At 38.0% G+C, this 18913-nt stretch overlaps 1 protein-coding gene and 1 long non-coding RNA gene across 6 annotated transcripts in view; one reads left to right on the top strand and one right to left on the bottom strand.

Annotated features, from left to right (window-relative positions):
• Positions 1 to 18913, bottom strand: part of atrn (attractin) — a 184306-nt gene that overhangs the window by 52650 nt on the left and 112743 nt on the right. For 4 of the 5 annotated variants that reach the window (XM_047346206.1, XM_047346205.1, XM_047346208.1 and 1 more), the window contains exon 26: positions 13066 to 13144. In XM_047346206.1, the coding sequence (XP_047202162.1) occupies positions 13066 to 13144 (79 nt within the window). Of the gene's footprint in view, positions 1 to 6697; positions 7038 to 13065; positions 13145 to 18913 lie in introns of those variants that run through there. The other variant, XM_047346207.1, reaches the window with a different exon arrangement.
• The window catches only part of LOC124856022, a 43421-nt gene continuing 40482 nt past the window's right edge, over positions 15975 to 18913 (top strand). The window contains exon 1 of the long non-coding RNA XR_007035216.1: positions 15975 to 16286. This is a non-coding gene — a long non-coding RNA (uncharacterized LOC124856022). The remainder of the gene's footprint in view (positions 16287 to 18913) is intronic.

Raw genomic sequence — 18913 nt, forward strand, 5'->3', positions numbered from 1 at the left:
GTTGGATAGCTAGGGGACAATTTCAGAACTGTTATTTATACCATCTAACATTTTAATAACATACACTGAACTTTACACTTATGTTTGTCACAATTTTTCAAACAGAGTATGTTTTTTATCTCCACAGTCAGAAAAACTTAATGAAAGTTAAAAAAAAGTGTTTCCATTTTTATTTTTCATAACTCTCATATGTTTGTATCCAGTCATGACATCAAACCCACCTTATGACACGTGTTTTATTCATATAACAGTCACATGATAGGACACAAAAATACACCATTTCAAAAGCTTCCTTCTAAAGTTTACACAGAAAATTAAATAAATTTCCAGCTCCTTCATGCAGAAAAAAACCGAATTCACAGGTATGTGTCCTCAAAACAGTGAGTGACAGTTCTTACATCAGCGAGCACTGCTATTTCACTGCAGCCTGTCTAGTTAGGATCTTAGATCTTTCTTCTGATCTGCTTCCATTCTTCAGAAACTTTTATGTGCGGACGTTCCTTCACACAATCATCAAAGGGAGGAGTGAAATGGGGGACTGTGTTCCTGCCAGGGGGAATGTGCTCGTGTTCAAAGAGGTTTTCCAGGGACTCTTCTTCTGCATGCTACTTTATTACCACCCCATAACTTTAGCCATAAAACATTTGATTAGGGTAGAAAGAAAAAACATAAAAGAAAAGTTCAGTTTACACATTACAGCTGATTAAACAGCTTTCCGACCATTTCATGGCATAATAGGTGATATTCTTTAAAAGGTGGCTGAGCTATGATACTGTGGTTGTCATTCATATTTATGGCAGAGCGAAGGCAGTGAGGGGTAGTGTTTATAAGAAGAAGGGGATGAAGAGGGCAGCTTAATGGGGTAATAAATATATGAAGGTATCAAGAGACAGCCATACAGGTTCCTCTTTCTCCTCGGCCACTAATGTAAAGAATCTACAGTGCAGTGCATCCTGGCAACAATTGTCAGAGGCATTATAAATGTTCTGTATTTCTGCACATACCTTATGGTGCAAAACACGTCTATGTACGTGAAGTTAGGAGAGCTTGTTGGATGCATTCACATTCTTTCAGGAGGATGTTTTGGTGGAAGTACAGCACAGGAGAAAATAACATCACCGGAATACTGTTCCTAGCAGAACTATTCGCACTCCCTGAGCATTTTCTGAATTTTGTACCATTACAACAAATGTATAAAACCCTGTTGTCTGCCACCATTTCATTCATAGAGACCCCCTCAACAGTCAGTAAATAGGTCTCAACTGTTAGGTGTAGAACTGAAAGTCTATCTATTGAAAGTCTGCAACATTGTGGCCTAAAATCTCCTCTGTGATCAAACAATATAAGCCATTCTGGCCCTAAGGCAAAGAACGTTGTTCCACTGTTACAGTATTTTGCATCATGATGTACCAACCCCACCCGCCCTGACGAGTTGCTTCTGTTGGATCTCTGCTTTAATTAGTTACCTTACAGGCCTCCGTAAGCTGTGCCTGAAACCTGTCTATGTTCTTGTAGCTGTTGGGAGCTGATAAGAGAAAATGACATTTCTCATTTTATCACTTAGTTTCTCCTCACAGATGACTCATCAAGGTAAACATGGAGGAAAAGCCAAAAAAAAAGGTAGAAACGTGAATACTTTCCATGCCGACCAACAACCACCTGTGGTCCATTAATGTTACCGCTGGAATAAGGAACTTGCGCCAACATCAGGCTGCTAAGGCTCCAATGGGGCTCGTTCTGACTGAAGGGGCGGTGTCTTCGACGACAGTAAACGGCTGCTGAGGTTGGGCCAGTCTAATGGCATCTGGCAGCTGCAGTTTTCTTCAAAGGAACTGTCAGGTCTCAAAGGAAGGCTTTGATTAAGCCTCAGACAGTACAGAGGCATGCACACAAACATAGACAAACAGGTGCATGGCAAACAAGTGGGCTGCAGATTCTTTTAAAAAATCCTCAATTTTCAGTCTTATCCTTTGTTTCCTCAGAAAGAGTAAAACATGGTCCTGAATGTGTTGAAACCCTGAACATGAGTTATTGATGTGAAAGCTGAAAGCAAAGAATTAAATACTGCTTCATCCTAAGGCTCTTACCACGGTGCAGAAATGAATTTGGGGCCAGTCAGACCTTTCTGTTACAGAATATTTGATGGATTTAAAACTCTGATCATGTTTTTTTTATGCACAATGTGCACTTAGAATCAAATATATGTCAGTCCTTCCTAGCATTATGGATAACACTTCTGTACGCCAACTAAAATACATTAGACCACTTCAAACTAAACATTACAGTGTTTTTATTGTGACAATATATTCCCTGCAAACAAATGCAATGATACTTACTTCTTTATATGTTGAGAGTATATAATACAGATGCAATAATCATAAGTGTTGTGGCTATTTTACACTTTCTGGTTCTTGTACAGGTCTGAACTGCTAACACTCATTTTAGAGGATAGTGATCTCTCTTGAAGAACAGTAAGACATAGGAACAGGGTTTTACTAAATTAACTGTATTACCTTTACAGAATGATCATAGCTGATATATTAAACTGTCATTAGCATATTATATTAGCTTTTAGCACTGCTAGCATTAGTAAAACAAAAGTCTCCTCACTTTTGCTCTGAATAAGGCTGTGACAAGGACTGAAAGCTCAACATGATGAAACATAGCAACTTAACTGCAATATAGTCATCTTTCCTGTTATCCCCTGAATGTTTTCCTCTTTCTCACTTTCTTGTCACCTAAACGACTAGAGAAACAACCAAATTTAAAACAACTCACTGATACTAAAATATTATTTGGACTCGAGAGCCATTTCCTATTTGCCCTTATGACAGAAGATTCAGCCTTAATGATAGCTGTTATTTGATGCTGCTTCATGGTCAAGATTTTATTCTCCTTAATTCCACTGGTGTTTTTCATGCTGCATTCAGGTATTACTCATGAACTCATCTAACAAAACTTTGACGCTATGGCCGTTCTATATGTATTTCAGACTCGTCGGTTCATTGTTATGCAGCTTCTCTTAAAGTGGCAAAAATGGAGAATGGGACTGAAGATGAGCTTTTAGAATAGGTAAATATTTAGGTTTAATATTTTTTTCATTCAAGTGCCACCTTTATTATACAGCATTCATTTTTTTGTAGTGGGTCTAATACTTTTTTTAGACATACCCAGCCTCAAAAGCCCAAAGTCATTCACAGACAGCCACGGAAAATGGTCAAAATGGAACAAAAGTAGTTATAATAAATCAAATATTTGATTTTCTTCTACAAACTTTAATTATTTCACCAACAGAAACCTTATTTTATCTGCTTTAAGAAATACAAACCAACTCCTATCCCTCTCTTTAAGAGTTTACTTTTGGATTTTCTGACTGCAGCCTGCAGTTTTCCAAAATAAAAACAATACCTGTCACAGAACAATGAGCTTGGTCTCATTTTAAGAAAATTAAAAAGAAACCAATGAGAACAAGTCTCAGGGCCAAAACCCAACATTCCTGCGACTCTGCAATAACCACATAATATGAAATCACCTCAGTTTCCCATGGCACAGAGCCTTAAGTGGGATGAATAAGGGCATAAGTAGATGCAAATGTGTGTCACTGTAAGGCTGATGCAAGCAATGCGCAACAGGGAGGAATCAAGGATGAATGCCAGCCTGACACCAAAAGGGACAGCGCTGGAGAGATCAGAACAAACTTTGGAGACAAAAGGCTTTAACTAAGACATTTGACCTCATGGGAAAACATGACGAGCTTTCTGTGTGCATCAGTTAGGAGGTTTTATAAACTGAATATGGATTTTACATCGCGGGCATGCCATGTTTCGGCAACGTGGTTTCTACACAGTGTCATACGCAGGAGTAGTTTAGAAATAAAGGCATCAGCCAAAGCTTGCAGATTGAGTCAAATTGTCCTCAAGGATAATATCAGGGTGGTAGCTGGAAGAGGATTTTTAGAGCTTATTAAAGTTGGGTGATTAAGTTGAAGTGCACACTTTCAGCTTTAATTCAGCAGGTTGAACAAAAAGATTCCATAAAAATGTGAGGAACTAAAGCATTTTCTTCCAACACAATCATTTGTCCAATTCATCAACAGTAATTGGACAAATGAAATAACTGAAAATAAAATGTTTATTTCTAATACTTGGCTGAAAGCCCAATGCTGCCAATAACCACCTGAAGTCTTGAACTCATGGACATCATCAGACATTTTCCTCCTTTTTAATGTCCTCCCCTCCCAGGGATTTACTACAGCAACTCTCAGTTACTGTTTGTTTGTGGGCCCTTCTGTCCAAAAATAAATTTATGCTCAGTTGGGTTAAGATCAAGAATATTCCTCTTCCCTTGCAAAAGTATTTGTCTACTTTTACATGAACTTTGCTGAAATTCTGTTCTTAATCTATAGGATCCAATTTGTTAATGGACCAACCATTGCCAGCAATAGCAACTTTAACTATTCTATAAACATCTTCCACAAGGTTTAGGGGTGTGTTCATAGTTAGATGAGAAAACCAGAATTACAGCCTCTGCTCTAATTTATCCCAAACGTGTTCAAGAAGGTTGAGGTCAGGACCTGCAGCCATAGAAGTTATTGCAACAAGAATTCATTGATTTGAACCTTACTGTAACTATAAATTCAACCTTTAAATATAATTCTTCAAGCGTCTTCAACTTTATGGCTATCACAATAAGAGAGGATAAATACCTAAATTCTGTAACAGAAAGACTTAGTGTGGATGAGCTAAAACAAAATAAATCATGATTCCTCTGTTCCTACTACTTTGTCGGAGCAAATTTGCTTACATTCATTCTGCAATTAAATGTGTTTATTTAACAATAATATATAAAGCTTAGGACACAAGCATCATTAGCATCTCAGAAGACAGTAGTGGATCTGTATGTAGCTATGTGGAGCAGAACAATATCTCCTTCCGTTGCATGCAGATATAGGTAAATCGCAAAGCTCTGAAAAAGATTGCTAAATTTTATGACCAAACATTATTTTTTATGCACAGATAAACATCTCCTTGCTTCATTGTTCTAAGTGGGGGTCTACAGAGAGGGGGACAATGGAGGCCAAAATCTACTTCTCCAGAAGTCCAAGCACTAATTCAGCCTGATGTCTGAGACAGAAGGTCTTGTTATGCAACTAATGTTTTCAGAAATGGACCAAAAGGCGGTATGCCACCTGTTGTGTCACAGTTAAATTTGCAATTCTGATTGGAGGAAGTGACTACATTAATTAACTGCCTTGTTTTCTGCTAAGAATTCTTCAGATAAAATACCCACTTTATGCAAGGCTCATTAGGATGAGCCGGGACACAATCCTAGTGTGATGCAAACACCTTTGTGCCCACTTAATGATCTTAATTTGCACATGGTGTAATGCTGTTTTGACTTTAAAATAGTTATGTTGCAACATCTTATTCATTGCTACTGCATGTTGGTAAGGAAAAAAGCTATAATTTGTTTTAGCGAATCACAATGGATCCTAAAGTGTACAAAGGCTAGGCTCTTGTGATGTAAACAAAAAAGATAAAAAGCTTTCTTTCCACCTTTAATGTGAAGTATATACTGTGGAATTCAAATACTTCTGTTAAAGTGATCAATATACAAAATAACTAAGCTGTAACATATTGACTGAATAAGTGTGCACATGCTTATTAACCCAATACGTTTAAGGTCCAGGCTTTTTTGGTCCGAGTAAGCGTTCCACATAATGAAATTCAATACCAATATTTCACTTTGGGTATGGAGTTCTTTTGGTGGTGTTCTGAGGTGTTTTAATGGCACACAGACCTTTTGGATCCTACACGGATCTGGAGGATTTACGTTTTCTTTAGAAGATTACAAATCTTCTATTTTTCAGCTTTACTCCTTTGTCCACCTATCTGGAGAACACAAGAGACTGTTGTCTTATGTAGAACACAACCAGTACTAGACAGAAACTCCTGCAGCTCCTCCTGTGCTGCTCTTGGCAGCCTTCCTGACCACTTTCTGTCCTGGAGAATCATTCCTGCGAGGACACTGTTGCTCATTTAATTAAGGCAAATGTTTGCTGACTTTTCATGTATATAGTCACATTCAATAAATTTGAATATTTTCGAAAATATTCTAATATATTCATCGTTTTCTTTTTTCCAGTTTAATAGTACAGGATACAGCATATGGCACATCAAAGGTGGAAAAGCTTCTGACATAATTTTCCTTTACCTATTTCTTTACATTAAAAAAACTGGCATTTATAGTCTTGCTGACTTTTTACATTCACTTTGTTTTTTGAAACAAAAACTACATGGATCTCCAAATTTTACCCTGATAGTGCTTGATAACTTGTTCATATGATTAGATCAATTTAGCAAAACAAAGTAAGGACACTTAGAGGGTAATATCCTTTACTAGGGACGGAACCCCGTCTTACACTTGTAAAGAAATGATCCATACCCACAGCACAATTTTACGGGCTCTTCCACCTTTAAATCATTTTTCCTCAAATTCACTTTGGCAGCTTTACGGTAATTATGTTGACTGGCAAACAGATAACACTCAGAGCACAGCGGAGGACAGTGATTATGTCATACCTGAATAGAGAAATATGCCCCTTAAAGGAAAACTGGTGACTTCCTTGTGTTTCCATTATGTGGGTGAATAACAGAAAAGAAAAACTGTAAATGCAAAACATATTTTTCAATCAGCAGTACAATAAATTCCAATGAAACCTAACCACATGTTGGGGGAACCGGAGGGTGGGTGAGTTTTTATTTGAACCCGTTTGCCTGTAACAACCAGTCCTCTTAAAGTTCCAGAGCCAATTTTGAGGAAGGGTTAGGCTGCACAGGGCTCAGCTGGACAACAGCACATTTATGATGGAGAGAGCGTGGAGTGGGTGCAGGATGGATGTTGTGAGACCTCCAAAGGTGAGGGTGATGACAGCACTTCTCTATGGGTGTGGTGACAGCTGAAGGGCACTTGAGCTGGCATGGCTTGTGTACTTGCAGATGCTGCCACACACACACATTCACCACCCCCCTGCAGTCCTTACACACACACACACACACACACATACACACACACACACACAAACAGTCTACCTTTAGGACAGTCATAAAAAAATGGAGTAGTGGCGCTAATGAGAATGTATTATGACTGTACGTCCTGTCATCTTTTAAAGGATTCTTCACCATGCAAATAATCTGACATTTCATGGTTTTTATATCACTTTAGATTAGTATAGTCAACGTTTGTCAGGCCGGCTGACAAGCAAAAGGTAATTTGTGAAGTCTAAACTATTCAGATAAGAGCTTTATGAAAGCTTTTTCCCCAAATAAAAGGATGCTGGAGCATCCCAGTCCATGCAGAAAATGTATTTACAGTTTCTTGCAATTCAAGATAAGTAAGTGAGAGGGTTTCCAAGTAACCTGTTGCAACCTCAGTAAAAATGAGAACCATGTACATAGATTTTAATTCTAAGTACTTTTAACTTCCACCTTTTGGAATTGTGGGTATTATCCAAAGGAACAGGCTGTTTAAACAGCTGTGACAGGTCTTCATCTGGAAACCTATGGATTAAACCCTCCCACTAACCCAGCCATTCTACACAAGACTTTGTTAAAACAGCGCTTAATTGTGAGGAGTGTAATAGGTATGCTGTTCTGGACATACCAATAATGTCAACATCAATTACAAAGCAAGACATAAAACACTGAAGTGACGCAGCGAGATCCGTGTTGTGGCCTTGCGAATATTTTGTCATGTTGAAATTAAGATGTTTTAAATATTTTATTGCAATTTTATGTGTTAGACCAACACACAGTAGTTAAGAAGTCTATGGTAACTCTGGAGGAGCTGTACAGATCCCCACTCAGGTGGGAGAATACGCTGACGGGACAGTTTCACTAATCATGTCTTTACAGAAGTATGGTAGGAGACTACAAGACTAGAAAAAAACTTGAGGAAAAGTTCACCCTCCAGTGAAACCAACAACCCTGAAAATCCAACCAGTTACACTGGAATGGTTAGATGAAAGCATATTCATGTGTTAGGATTTACTTCAGAGGGCTAAATAAAAATGTGTCCCCGTTTTATTTATAAACAGAAATTAAATAAAAAATATATTTCTTCCTTCACTCGTTTCATTTGTATTGTTTTATCAGATAAAATACATTGAAGATTGTGGTTTTAATGTGACAAAATGTGAATATGTTTTATGAAAGGGGTATGAATACTTTAGCGAGGCACTGTGAAAGAGAAAGGGTAGAAAGCAATCCTTATACAGTCCTTGAACTTACTGCAGCTGTGAAACTGCATTATTTTATGCTGTGAACCACTGGAGTATTCATTGTTCCATCTGTCAAGGGATCACACTGATCAGAGCAATTTTAAATAACTTTACACAAATCCACTGAAGCTTAAAATCTCCAGTGCAGCACAAACTTTACAGCCAATCTGAACAAGAGGAATTGTATTGATGTCTAGAAAATATTACTTGCTTTTTTGAGTCTGTTGCCTGACAGCAGTAATTTTTCAGACAAATACAATTTTTTTTTAATGCTTGAAATGTTATGAAGGTTCATATACCAACAGTTTCCCTTTTTTATTCTCTTTAATTATTTAATTACCTTTATGTCACTGCAATCTACTTTTCCTATTATGTTTGTTTCACTTTTTTTTCATGTACAGCACTTTGAATTGTCTTGCTACTGACATGCGCTATATAAATACACTTGCCTTGCCTTTTGTTTCAATTTTTTCAATCCTTTGCAAAATGTTGCAGTTTCTCTGTAAAGACACTGTGCAATCCAAACAATCTGCAAAGGCCACCGCAGCACTTAAATGGCTGACAACTAAAAATGAACTGACATTGTATTAGGATAAAATACTGATTTATAGTTGGAGTTTATCACTGATTATAAGGAATTCAGCCCCGGGTTTCAAAACATCTAGAGGTCAACTTAATATGCACTTCATTAACACTTCTATGGACAGTTGCCATTGCAATGGCTTCTCTCCTATCTTGCAGTGACATCAAAATTGACACCTGCAAGAATCATCTGCTCTGAATTTCATTAAACCCAAAAAAGCTCAAGACGAGAGGAGAATGCTTCATTATCATGTCTGAAATATGCCACAACGGATTGTTTTAGATATGATTCCAGGATGGTCATAAAAGAAGAGTAAAAACTGAAATCTATTCTGAAAGGAAAAACTAAAATGACTCATTTAAAGGCTGTTTTTTAATAAAAAATATACGTTAGAATTGCAATGTCTACTCTGTTGTATAAGCCTTTGCATGTTGAACATGCTGCAGTTTATCCTAATCTCTTTAAGCACAAAAAAAAAAAAAAAAAGCTGTTGCAGTGGTTAAGCTTGCTGGATAACAAAAGCATCCATTTGACTTTCCTTCATCTGCTTGACAGCAAAATAGCTTTATTTTGATTTAAACTGTTGGAGAACTGAAACAAAAATATTTCTTATTCAGTAATTACACATCATCTCATCTCAGTGTGACAGTAAGTGATGCTCAGACAATCAATAATTTAAAAAGAGACAGAAAACTATCACCATCAGACTAAATGCTCAATTTTCAAACTGGAGAAATTGGTTAAGCAAAATAAAGCTGTGGCCCCAAAACTCTAAATTCTTGTCCCAGCTACATTAATCTTTCATGCAGCTGATGTAGCTCATTAACTTCATAGGATTGATATAAGCTGCCATTGTGTTCCACTTTTTCTGTTACAAATGTCAACTTACTGTGGAAAGAAATGGCGTGGATGACTTGATGAGATTGATCAACAAAAGAGCCACAGGACGTAAAGTTGACACTGAAAAGTATGTGGCTCCATGTTCTTTCAATGTCATGCACTATTCATAATAATTATCTGTCACACAATTTCAATCATTTTTAGGCATGAAATTCATTTTTTAAATGTGGTTTTAAAGAATTTCACACATTACTCAGGTGCACAATATGCCTTAGAGCTTTGGAATATGGAGGTGACAAAGAAATTCAAAATATTATATCCCCTGCATGTTTAGCTAGCTCATCATCCTCAGCTCCATCATCTCTACATCTGTTACAGTGCTGTAAAAATCATTTACAGATTTCCTTCTGGTTTTGCTTTTTGGTCGCACATAAAATCATTAAACCAATTTTATTCTAAGATAAGGATAACTTCTTAATAATTTCTGACTATATAGAAAGGTTTGCTCTGATTTTGATTTATTAACGGTAAAAAAAAAGAGCTATCCAAACCAACCTGGCCCAGTGAGAAATTAGAATTCTCCCCCTTGCTAAATTATGAATGAACTGTGATTAACGAATGTTTTTGTTTCAGGGTTACATGCCACACCCAGGCTTGGTTAAAGCCAGATCTTTTGAGTGAAACAACTTAAATAAAGCTTGTCTGAAGAAAAACATTATCCGATACCTATCGGAAGAGGAGCTTAGTAAATAAAGTGATTGACATCCATCAGCCTGGATAGAGTTACAAAGCCATTGCTAAGGCTTGGGACTCCAGTAAACCACAGTGAGAGCCAAGATCCACAAATGGAGAAACCTGTGATTTAGTGGTGAACCTTCCCAGGAGTCGCCAGCCTACCGAAATTATTCCAAAAGCGGATTGGAGACTCATTCGGGAGGTACATCAGTAGTACATCAGATGAAACAACCCAGAACATATAAAGCACTGCAAGCCTCAGTTGCCTCAGTTAAGGTCTATGTTCATGATTCAACAATAAAAAAAAGACTAGACAAATATGGCCTCCAGGGAGAGTAAGTTGAAAAGATGAAAACCACTACAGACCAAAAACACCACCAGTATAAATTTCACCACTGGCAAAAACATCTTGATCATCCTTAAACGTTTGGAAAAAATGTTTTGGGAACTGAAGAGACAAAAGGCAAACTTTCCTAGTCCACAACACAGCAATACAGAGAAAAAACATCTTACTGACACTCAAACATGGCAGTGGTAGAGGGATGGTCTGGGGCTGCTTGCTCTTCAGAGAGCAACTTGGAACCATGAATACTGCTCTGTAGCAGAAAACCCTTCAGGAGATTGTCTAGCCATCAGTTTGTGATCATAGGATAAAGCACACTGCAGTTATGCAGCGGTTCAACGATCCAAATACTCTTAGTCAAACCTAAATGCTAAATGCCCGTGTTAGACCAAATCTTTTCTTGGTCCCTGGACTATCTAACTTCATAACACACCTTTAGACTTGTGCAGATATGTTATTTATTGAAACATCTAATATCTCTGCACTGAAATTTATACCCAGAATAAATCCATACCAGGTGGTCCAGCTGGAGAGGCTGGATTCCCTGACTCTGTGCCTTCCTTCTCTCCTTCATCAGTTTCCTCCGTCTTCTTTCTCTCTCTTTCTATGACTGAAATCTTCTCATCTTCACTGCTTACACTAACATCATTTTCCTCATCTTCACTCATTTCTTCACCTGTTGCACTTTGAGTGGCCTCCTTCACCTGTGACCCTCCTGCTCTCTCTATCATTCTTCCTTCCTCAAATCTCAGTCTCTTCTTCCTTCTCCTCCCTCACTTTTTTGCCAAAGAAACTGGAAATGTCTCCATTTTTAATTTTCCCTTACACTGTGATCTGCAAAATTTGCCAATTTACTACCACAAGAAGTCTATAACAACATGAAACCAGAAATTATCATAATGACACAGGTCACACAAGCAGTTGTATTTAGAAATCTTATTCTCATGGCCGCAAATTTATCATTTTCCCGATCTGACCGAACGGCATGGTTTAATTGTTTCTCATTGCCGTGATATTGATCATATAGAGCCGTCAGTGAAGCTGCAGCCCCTAAAAAAAGCAAACCCAAAATGTTTTTTAATAGTTAAACTTTGTTAACTGTTATTGGGCTTATTGTAAGCTAAACTGACAAGGGAAAAATGCTAAGGCTCTTACAAATCACACGCAAGTGAGTCACTGCCATCAAAGGATTAATGAACGTATTATACCATGAACGTTGGTCACTTCAGCAGACATGTCATTCATTGCAAACTTAAGTTGACTTTACTGTTGTGTTTAAAACAAGGAAAATCACCTGAACAACCTGATTTTAACTGCAGAAACTTGGACAGCTCAGTTGCTCCACTCTGCTGGGCTGCAGACAGACTGCATCGTTAATGTGCCTGAGACACACGCAGGTGCGGCCGCGGAGCGGTAGGCAAACTAAGATTTTCAGGGACATCATATTACATCTAAGATCACATTTTTGTTTTAATAAACTTATGTTCTGACAGTAGCAATTGTGTATGCTCAGGTTATCTTTATTTGAGGTTAAATTTATTTTGAGGATTTAAAACATGTAGACAAAAAGGAAAAAAACTGATGAAATCTGTAAGGGGGCATGTGTGCTTTGACGGCACTGTATCTCCCAGTCCATCCTTTTCTGAGAAACATTCATAGCCCCCATCAAAATCATCATTTTAAATTAAATAATATTACCTACAGCTCTTTGAAATAAACAGACAGTGATTGCAGTCATCTAATTAAACTATTATGCAAAAAACAATTTTGTTCACAAAAAGGTCTAAGGTCTGAAATGAGCTGAATAATAGTGGTAAAAATTACAGGTAGAATATAATCAGCCATGCACGATGTCCACTTTAATGGACAGGAGGTTAACTGCAATTTCCTCTTAACATAAAATCCATATATTTCAAAATTTCAGCAATTAACTAAGTCCTTAGTTGATATTTTTTATCTGTCAAAGTAACAGAAGGATTAGCAAGATATTGTGGAGATGCTCTGTGTTTCTGACTGTGATGCCAAGTGAGAGTCAAAAAAGTGGCTGATAATTTAATGATCCATGATAACAGAGGCTTGTAAGAAAGTTGCATCAAAGTTTGAGTTTTTTCCATAAACTCCAAAATCAGTGCCAGAGTGGAATCAGTTTATAACAGCGATCAGAGAAATGCAGCTTGAACTGCAATGTCATAGCATCACATAAATATAACTGCAAATGCAGTTATATTTATGTTGGGGGGGTATTTGGTGACCAATATTTGCTTTAAACGCAAGATTTGGACTTACTTCTCGTCGTCGTGACGCCCAGCAGCTCTGTTTGATTTTCCACACCACAGCGGCCACCAGCAGCAGGGACAGGAAGCAGCTGTGGAAAGACGGGAAGATGATTAGATGAGTACGAAACATGGAGAGGCAATAAAGCTGAGGAGATCTGGTCCAGCAGAGGAATTATTTTATGTTGTGTGAACATTAACTGAGCAACATGCGCATTGTGTTCCTAAAGCATTACAGCTAAACAACATAACCAGGTGTTTCCTTTTTTCCAATGGAAAACGTCATAACTAAAAATGTCTTCACAGGTACAGTGTATGAAACAACTGTGGATGATGTCTGTTCCACAATATGTTGTGAAGGTGTTTTATACCAGACAGGAAAAACAACTCTTCAGGTGGAGATGAACAGTTAAGAAAAGGCCAGGAGGTAGACAAGGCACGGTAGGGCTTCTTATTTAAACAACTCTGTAACTGACAAATGCACTCCAGCTAAAACATATTTCATTTGAATAATAATTGCTTCATGTTTCACACTTATTTCTAGATGGTCCTAACCAATGTTGTGAAAATAAAACTGTAAAAAAAAAAAAAATAAAGTCTCTTTCTGGATGCCATGTTCCAGTACAAATGTACAGCTGTTGAATGTGTACACAGGCTAAGTTCCAGCGACTTCCTATTCAGTCCATCAATATCCCAATCCCTGCAGATTTTCAGGCAGCGTTCCTGTTGCTCCTGTTACCCTTTTAGCAACATGACATTCCTCGAGATTGCAACAATGTCTCAAAGATAAAAAGATAAACCTGACATTAAACACTTCTGCTCTATACAATCTAAAAGAAGAATGTCTCCCTTCAACCATCTGATAACAGTGTTTATTATTTACTAGCTGCAGGCTTAAATTCTCTGAGTTAACATGCCTGCTGCAGGTGATGGCTTACAATTCAGCAATATGTCAAGAAGTCCTAATGAGCCAATCATAACTAATATAGCAGATAGATGAAGCAGTTTTTAAATCAACAGAGAAAAACTGCAGGTAGACTGACATTTCTCATGAGAAAGTGCACCATATTGTCATTTAAATTGGCTAATATGCATATGTCAGAAACACCAGTTACAATAAAAACAGCACCATTGTTTTAAAAAGTACACCCATCATCAGGAGCTCTTTCAGCACTGAATGGATAGCGGGTTGTTCAGGTTGAGAAGGCCAAACTTTGCATTCAAAACCCAAACAGCATTAATTCAACAATTAAATCAAACAAGCATTGACCATAAAATGAAAAAAATGTGCTCTAGGTTCACTGATACAGAATCAGATTCAGCTTTATTGGCCAAGATTGTGTGCATTAACAAAGAATGTGACTTCACTTTTACACACTTAGTGTACAGAGCCTATTTATATCTTCCACTTTGTTCTGTAGTGCTGCCAGGGTCATGGTGGGGGTGGGTGGTGTGGGTTTGGGAAGGCTTGGTTGGGGTGTTGTAGAGTAGGTTGGTGGGGGTGCAGGTAGTCCTTTTGTGTGGGAGTGAGGTGTGAATGGCTGGTTTTCCAACCTGCAGAGGAATGCTGTGTTCCAAGTGGGAACTGAGAAGTCAGAGTTTACGTCATCTTCGAGTTTTAGCATTGCAATAACAATGACAGTACACACTGTTCTACGTTGTTTTTCGTGCATATAAACAGCATTGAAACTTGTCTTATAAACACTATAAAAAGTAGTACGTGTATGACTGACTGTTACATAAATAATAAAGAACAGATAAAAACAGTCAAAGTAACAAGGTTTTACTACTACTGATGCGAGTAGCAACCGTCTTGAATGCTGAAGTTGGGTATGGTCGTGTTGCTGCAAATTTCCGACTAGTAATTCCGACTTTCGGGGGTGGCCCTGTAAAACTTTTCTACTTGTACTAGTTGGGGGAATCAGGGAGCTGTTTTTCAGCTTTGATTTTCAAAACACATGAGGAGAACTCCCTTTGTGAATAAAAGGGTTTACAGTTAGAAGTTATCGGATTTTTAAAAACCTCAAAATAGCAGTCTATCACCTCTGTGGTGACTTTTGAGTTTTAATGTGATTATTATGACCTTACAATTAGTGGTCAAAAAATTCGACAATATCAACGACTGGGTGATTAAATGGTGAACCACTAGTTTGGAGTAAAAAAGGAGGTTGAAATTTGAGCAATAAGCCAATATTTCAATCACATATAATATAAATAAACTTGACTTAATAAAGTTTAAAAAAAAATTTTTTTAACTGAAGCTCTTAAGCAATAGCTAGAATTGAAGGCAGGCAAACTGACTGCTACAAAGAAGAGTTGCATCAACTAGTCAAAAAATAACTTGTCTTGTTACTGGCATGTAGTAGAAACAGCCTAATAGGGCATGATTTTCTTCTTATTATACCTTCAGTGTTTACTGGGTTTTCTAATTCACTTAAAGACTATACATGGACAGACTTTTCAGGCTTCTGATGTGTATTTAATTAGAGACTCCCACGTTGAAGCGTAACATCTTTACTTTCTAGTGAGGCAAACTTTTCTCCAAAGATTAACAACCTCAATCTAAATGCCTCTCCTCTTTCTAATATTGGCTGTAATGCTTTAAGATCCTCGTTAATCGCACCCTTCCCCACTTGCCCAATCTGAGTGACTCTTTAAAGAGCCATCCATTCAAAAAAAATAAATAAATAACTCCCTTATCTCCCTGGGCTGAAGAGAACTCTTAAAGAGATCCATCTGTTCAGCCATTTTATTGATCTGGTTTTCTGCTCGCTGCTTCGAGAGTGACACTGTGCTGATAAATGATCTGTGTGAATAGAATTGAACCTCACATCAAAGACCTTCTCTTAGTGCAGCGTCTGTATAAGTGTGTGTGTGGGTGGGTGGGTTATGGGGGGGTTGGGGTGTTGGGGTTAAAGCAAACGGAAATATTAAAATAGAAAAGAGAAGTTTAACAGTGTTGCCACACCAAAACCTTTGGAACGCTTTTTACTGTGCCCGAGTCTGGCTTCTGGAGCGGATCACGCCGGTGGGAACTCCGTACCCTGAAACGGACCAGAGAACCATGGTCTTGGCACAGTTTATCAAGACCTTGGAGCGGTTCTCTTGCAGTGTGAATGCATTTCCACTGTACCATACGATGTGATGTAAGATGTAACAAGCCGTTGCACATGCATGACGCTGTCTGGTCCAGTCTAAAGATCTCTGTGTGAAAGTAAATCCCACCAACTGAAGGTAAGAATTTTCTCACTTTTACCGATCCCTTGACCGGACAAGCAGTTTTAATGCATTCTAAAAATTAGGCACAATGATGGTGAAAAAAAACCTTTAGATTCACAGCAGATAGAGGTAAAGAAAAACTAACCAATGAAGTAAAAAGACAAACAAGAGGCAGAGATCAAAGGGCAACAACTGTGAGAGAAACATATAGAGGCAAACAACATAAAGATGACACAAACGGAGACAGACCAGGCAGTGAACCTCATTAAATCTCAGGCTCCATACAGAAAACAAGACTCGTTTGTGGAACCTCAGATCTCACGCTTTCACACGGAGCAGAGATGAGCAGCTACAGGCATCTGCCACCTCTGCACAACCACCTGTGACAATCACACCTCACTTCTTTGATTCAAATGCACAGAGATAAATTACAGAGGCGATGCTGAAGTGACAACTACAAAAGTTCATTGAAAACTTGAGTTTTAAATATAGTATTTTTCTCTATTAGGTAGCCACCATAACCACACTACTGATATTTACCTGCATTCCCTTTTCAAAACCCCCTTATAAGTTGAAAAACATATTTTGACTTAAGACTTTTGGTGCCAAAACATCAGATTATAGTGTTCAGATTTCTGTTGGTTCTGCAGAGGGTTTATCTTGCTGCATGTAGCCTGAAGGGCAGCAACACCCACCACTCACTGCAGAGACCTGTCTCAAACGTTGTGTTTTCATGTTTTTCTAAAGCAGCATAGAGGTAGCCAACAAGTAGATTGAAAGCACTCCAAGGTTCAGTTAAAAGAAAAATACCCACAGCACCTAAAATAAAATCAACTTCCTGAAGCAAACTTCCTCAGCTTAAGCACCAACAACCAGTGGGGGAAAAATGCCACACAGCTTTAGCCGTGTACTCATAGGTGACAGATGAATGGACGTGAGATTGCTGCTCTTTAACGTGGCAACATAAACATTGTTAATGTTTTAAGTACAACACAGTAATTCAGTATATGTGTTGTTAATCTTGACCATATGTCAACCCCTTTATAAGTTGGAGAAAAAACAGTCACACTAATAGTTGTCTTAGGGTCACATGAGTCGGTAGCTATGTTTACATGCGCAAAATTTCATGATCAGATTGAAATGTATTTGGACTAAAAACTAATCGGATTGCACCGCTTATATGGGCACACAATCAATCCGATCATGATGTGCTTTTATATGCACATGGCTTTATTCAGAATAGAACCACTGAGATGTGCAGAGTTATCAAATTTCCCTAAAAAAAAAACACAGAGCTTCCGTCTTTGCAGAACAAAAAATAGCAAACAAAGCAGTAGTGCATCAGTTCGCTTGTCTTCTGAGCGCCCAGGATGGAATCGCTCTAGGTTCTAATCACGGTTGAAACGTTACTGAACCCCCTAATTAAGCTATGGACTCAGCAACACATGCAACTGGTCTATCTGCATTACAGGATGACAGAGCGGAACGAAATGAGCATCCTTCAAAGTTCTAGCGCTGCTCGCCCTCCCTCCACCAAAGAGCAGAAGCCAGTGGATGACGTGGGGCACACATGTACAGCCGGGTCAGCTTGCCTCATTCAGAATAACTTGATCCTGTCAAGCGTTTACATGCATGTCGATCGGATTATCAATTCAGATTACAATTTCATTCCGATACTGCTGAATCCGATCACAATATTCCGACTGACATGTTTACATGACACATTCTTAGTTCGGCTGTTTATTCCGATTACTTATGTCCATATAAACTTAGCTACTGACAGATTCCTCAAGCCTTTTCACTATTTGGGCCATTGTACCTTGTAAAATGTGTCCTAATGATACAGTTTTATGGTCACATGTCACATTGTGTGAATGGTTGTGAAACCAACCTGGAAGATGAGCCAAAACCAAACTGTAGGTGTTAAATGATGGAACCTGAAGCCACTTCTACTGCATAAAATTGTTTTTGAAGAACTATCTAGGTGCTGTCAACATGTGGCATCCTGTAGTGAAGCTATTAATTACAAGCCCTGGGCATGAAGGTAAGTGCCTTAAGCTTGACACCCTGTTGTATCCGTGTTCTAGACTTATTCTGAAGTAAGAAAGGACGTAACTTGGATGTAACTTCCTAACTTGTTGTTTTTGTGCTGACACAGTCAGATAAGTAGTTCATGTCGCCTCAATTTCTTTTAGAGTATTTGTGTGGCAGCATTTCAAGTAAAAAAAAAAAAAAAACAGAACAGATTTGTCAAGACAGTCCGAACACTGAGACTGATGCTAAAGTTGGCATCTATTTTATAGCTCCCTATCTGCCCCAAAATAAAAGGTTATTTAACAGTTTTTTAATAAATGTTTTAAAACAGGTTGTAATTTGTTACATATTTACTCTGTTGGTGAAAACTCGAAAAGTAGGAGTAATATCGTGTACCTTCCAGTCTAATGAGTGGGATGTATCATTACACCCAGTTGTACATAAAATGTCACTGAAGCTTTATTGTTCAGATGGAACAGACATGTGTAAAACCTTTAACCTATTTAGCATTACCAGTATTAACTCCATTTCTAAGAATTTAATTCACCAGATTCTTACTACAGCTGTTTTCATGAATACAAGGTGTTTGTTTTAATATCATCTTTTAA

The sequence above is a fragment of the Girardinichthys multiradiatus genome, chromosome 19, assembly GCF_021462225.1.
Source record: "Girardinichthys multiradiatus isolate DD_20200921_A chromosome 19, DD_fGirMul_XY1, whole genome shotgun sequence".
NCBI lineage: Eukaryota > Metazoa > Chordata > Actinopteri > Cyprinodontiformes > Goodeidae > Girardinichthys > Girardinichthys multiradiatus.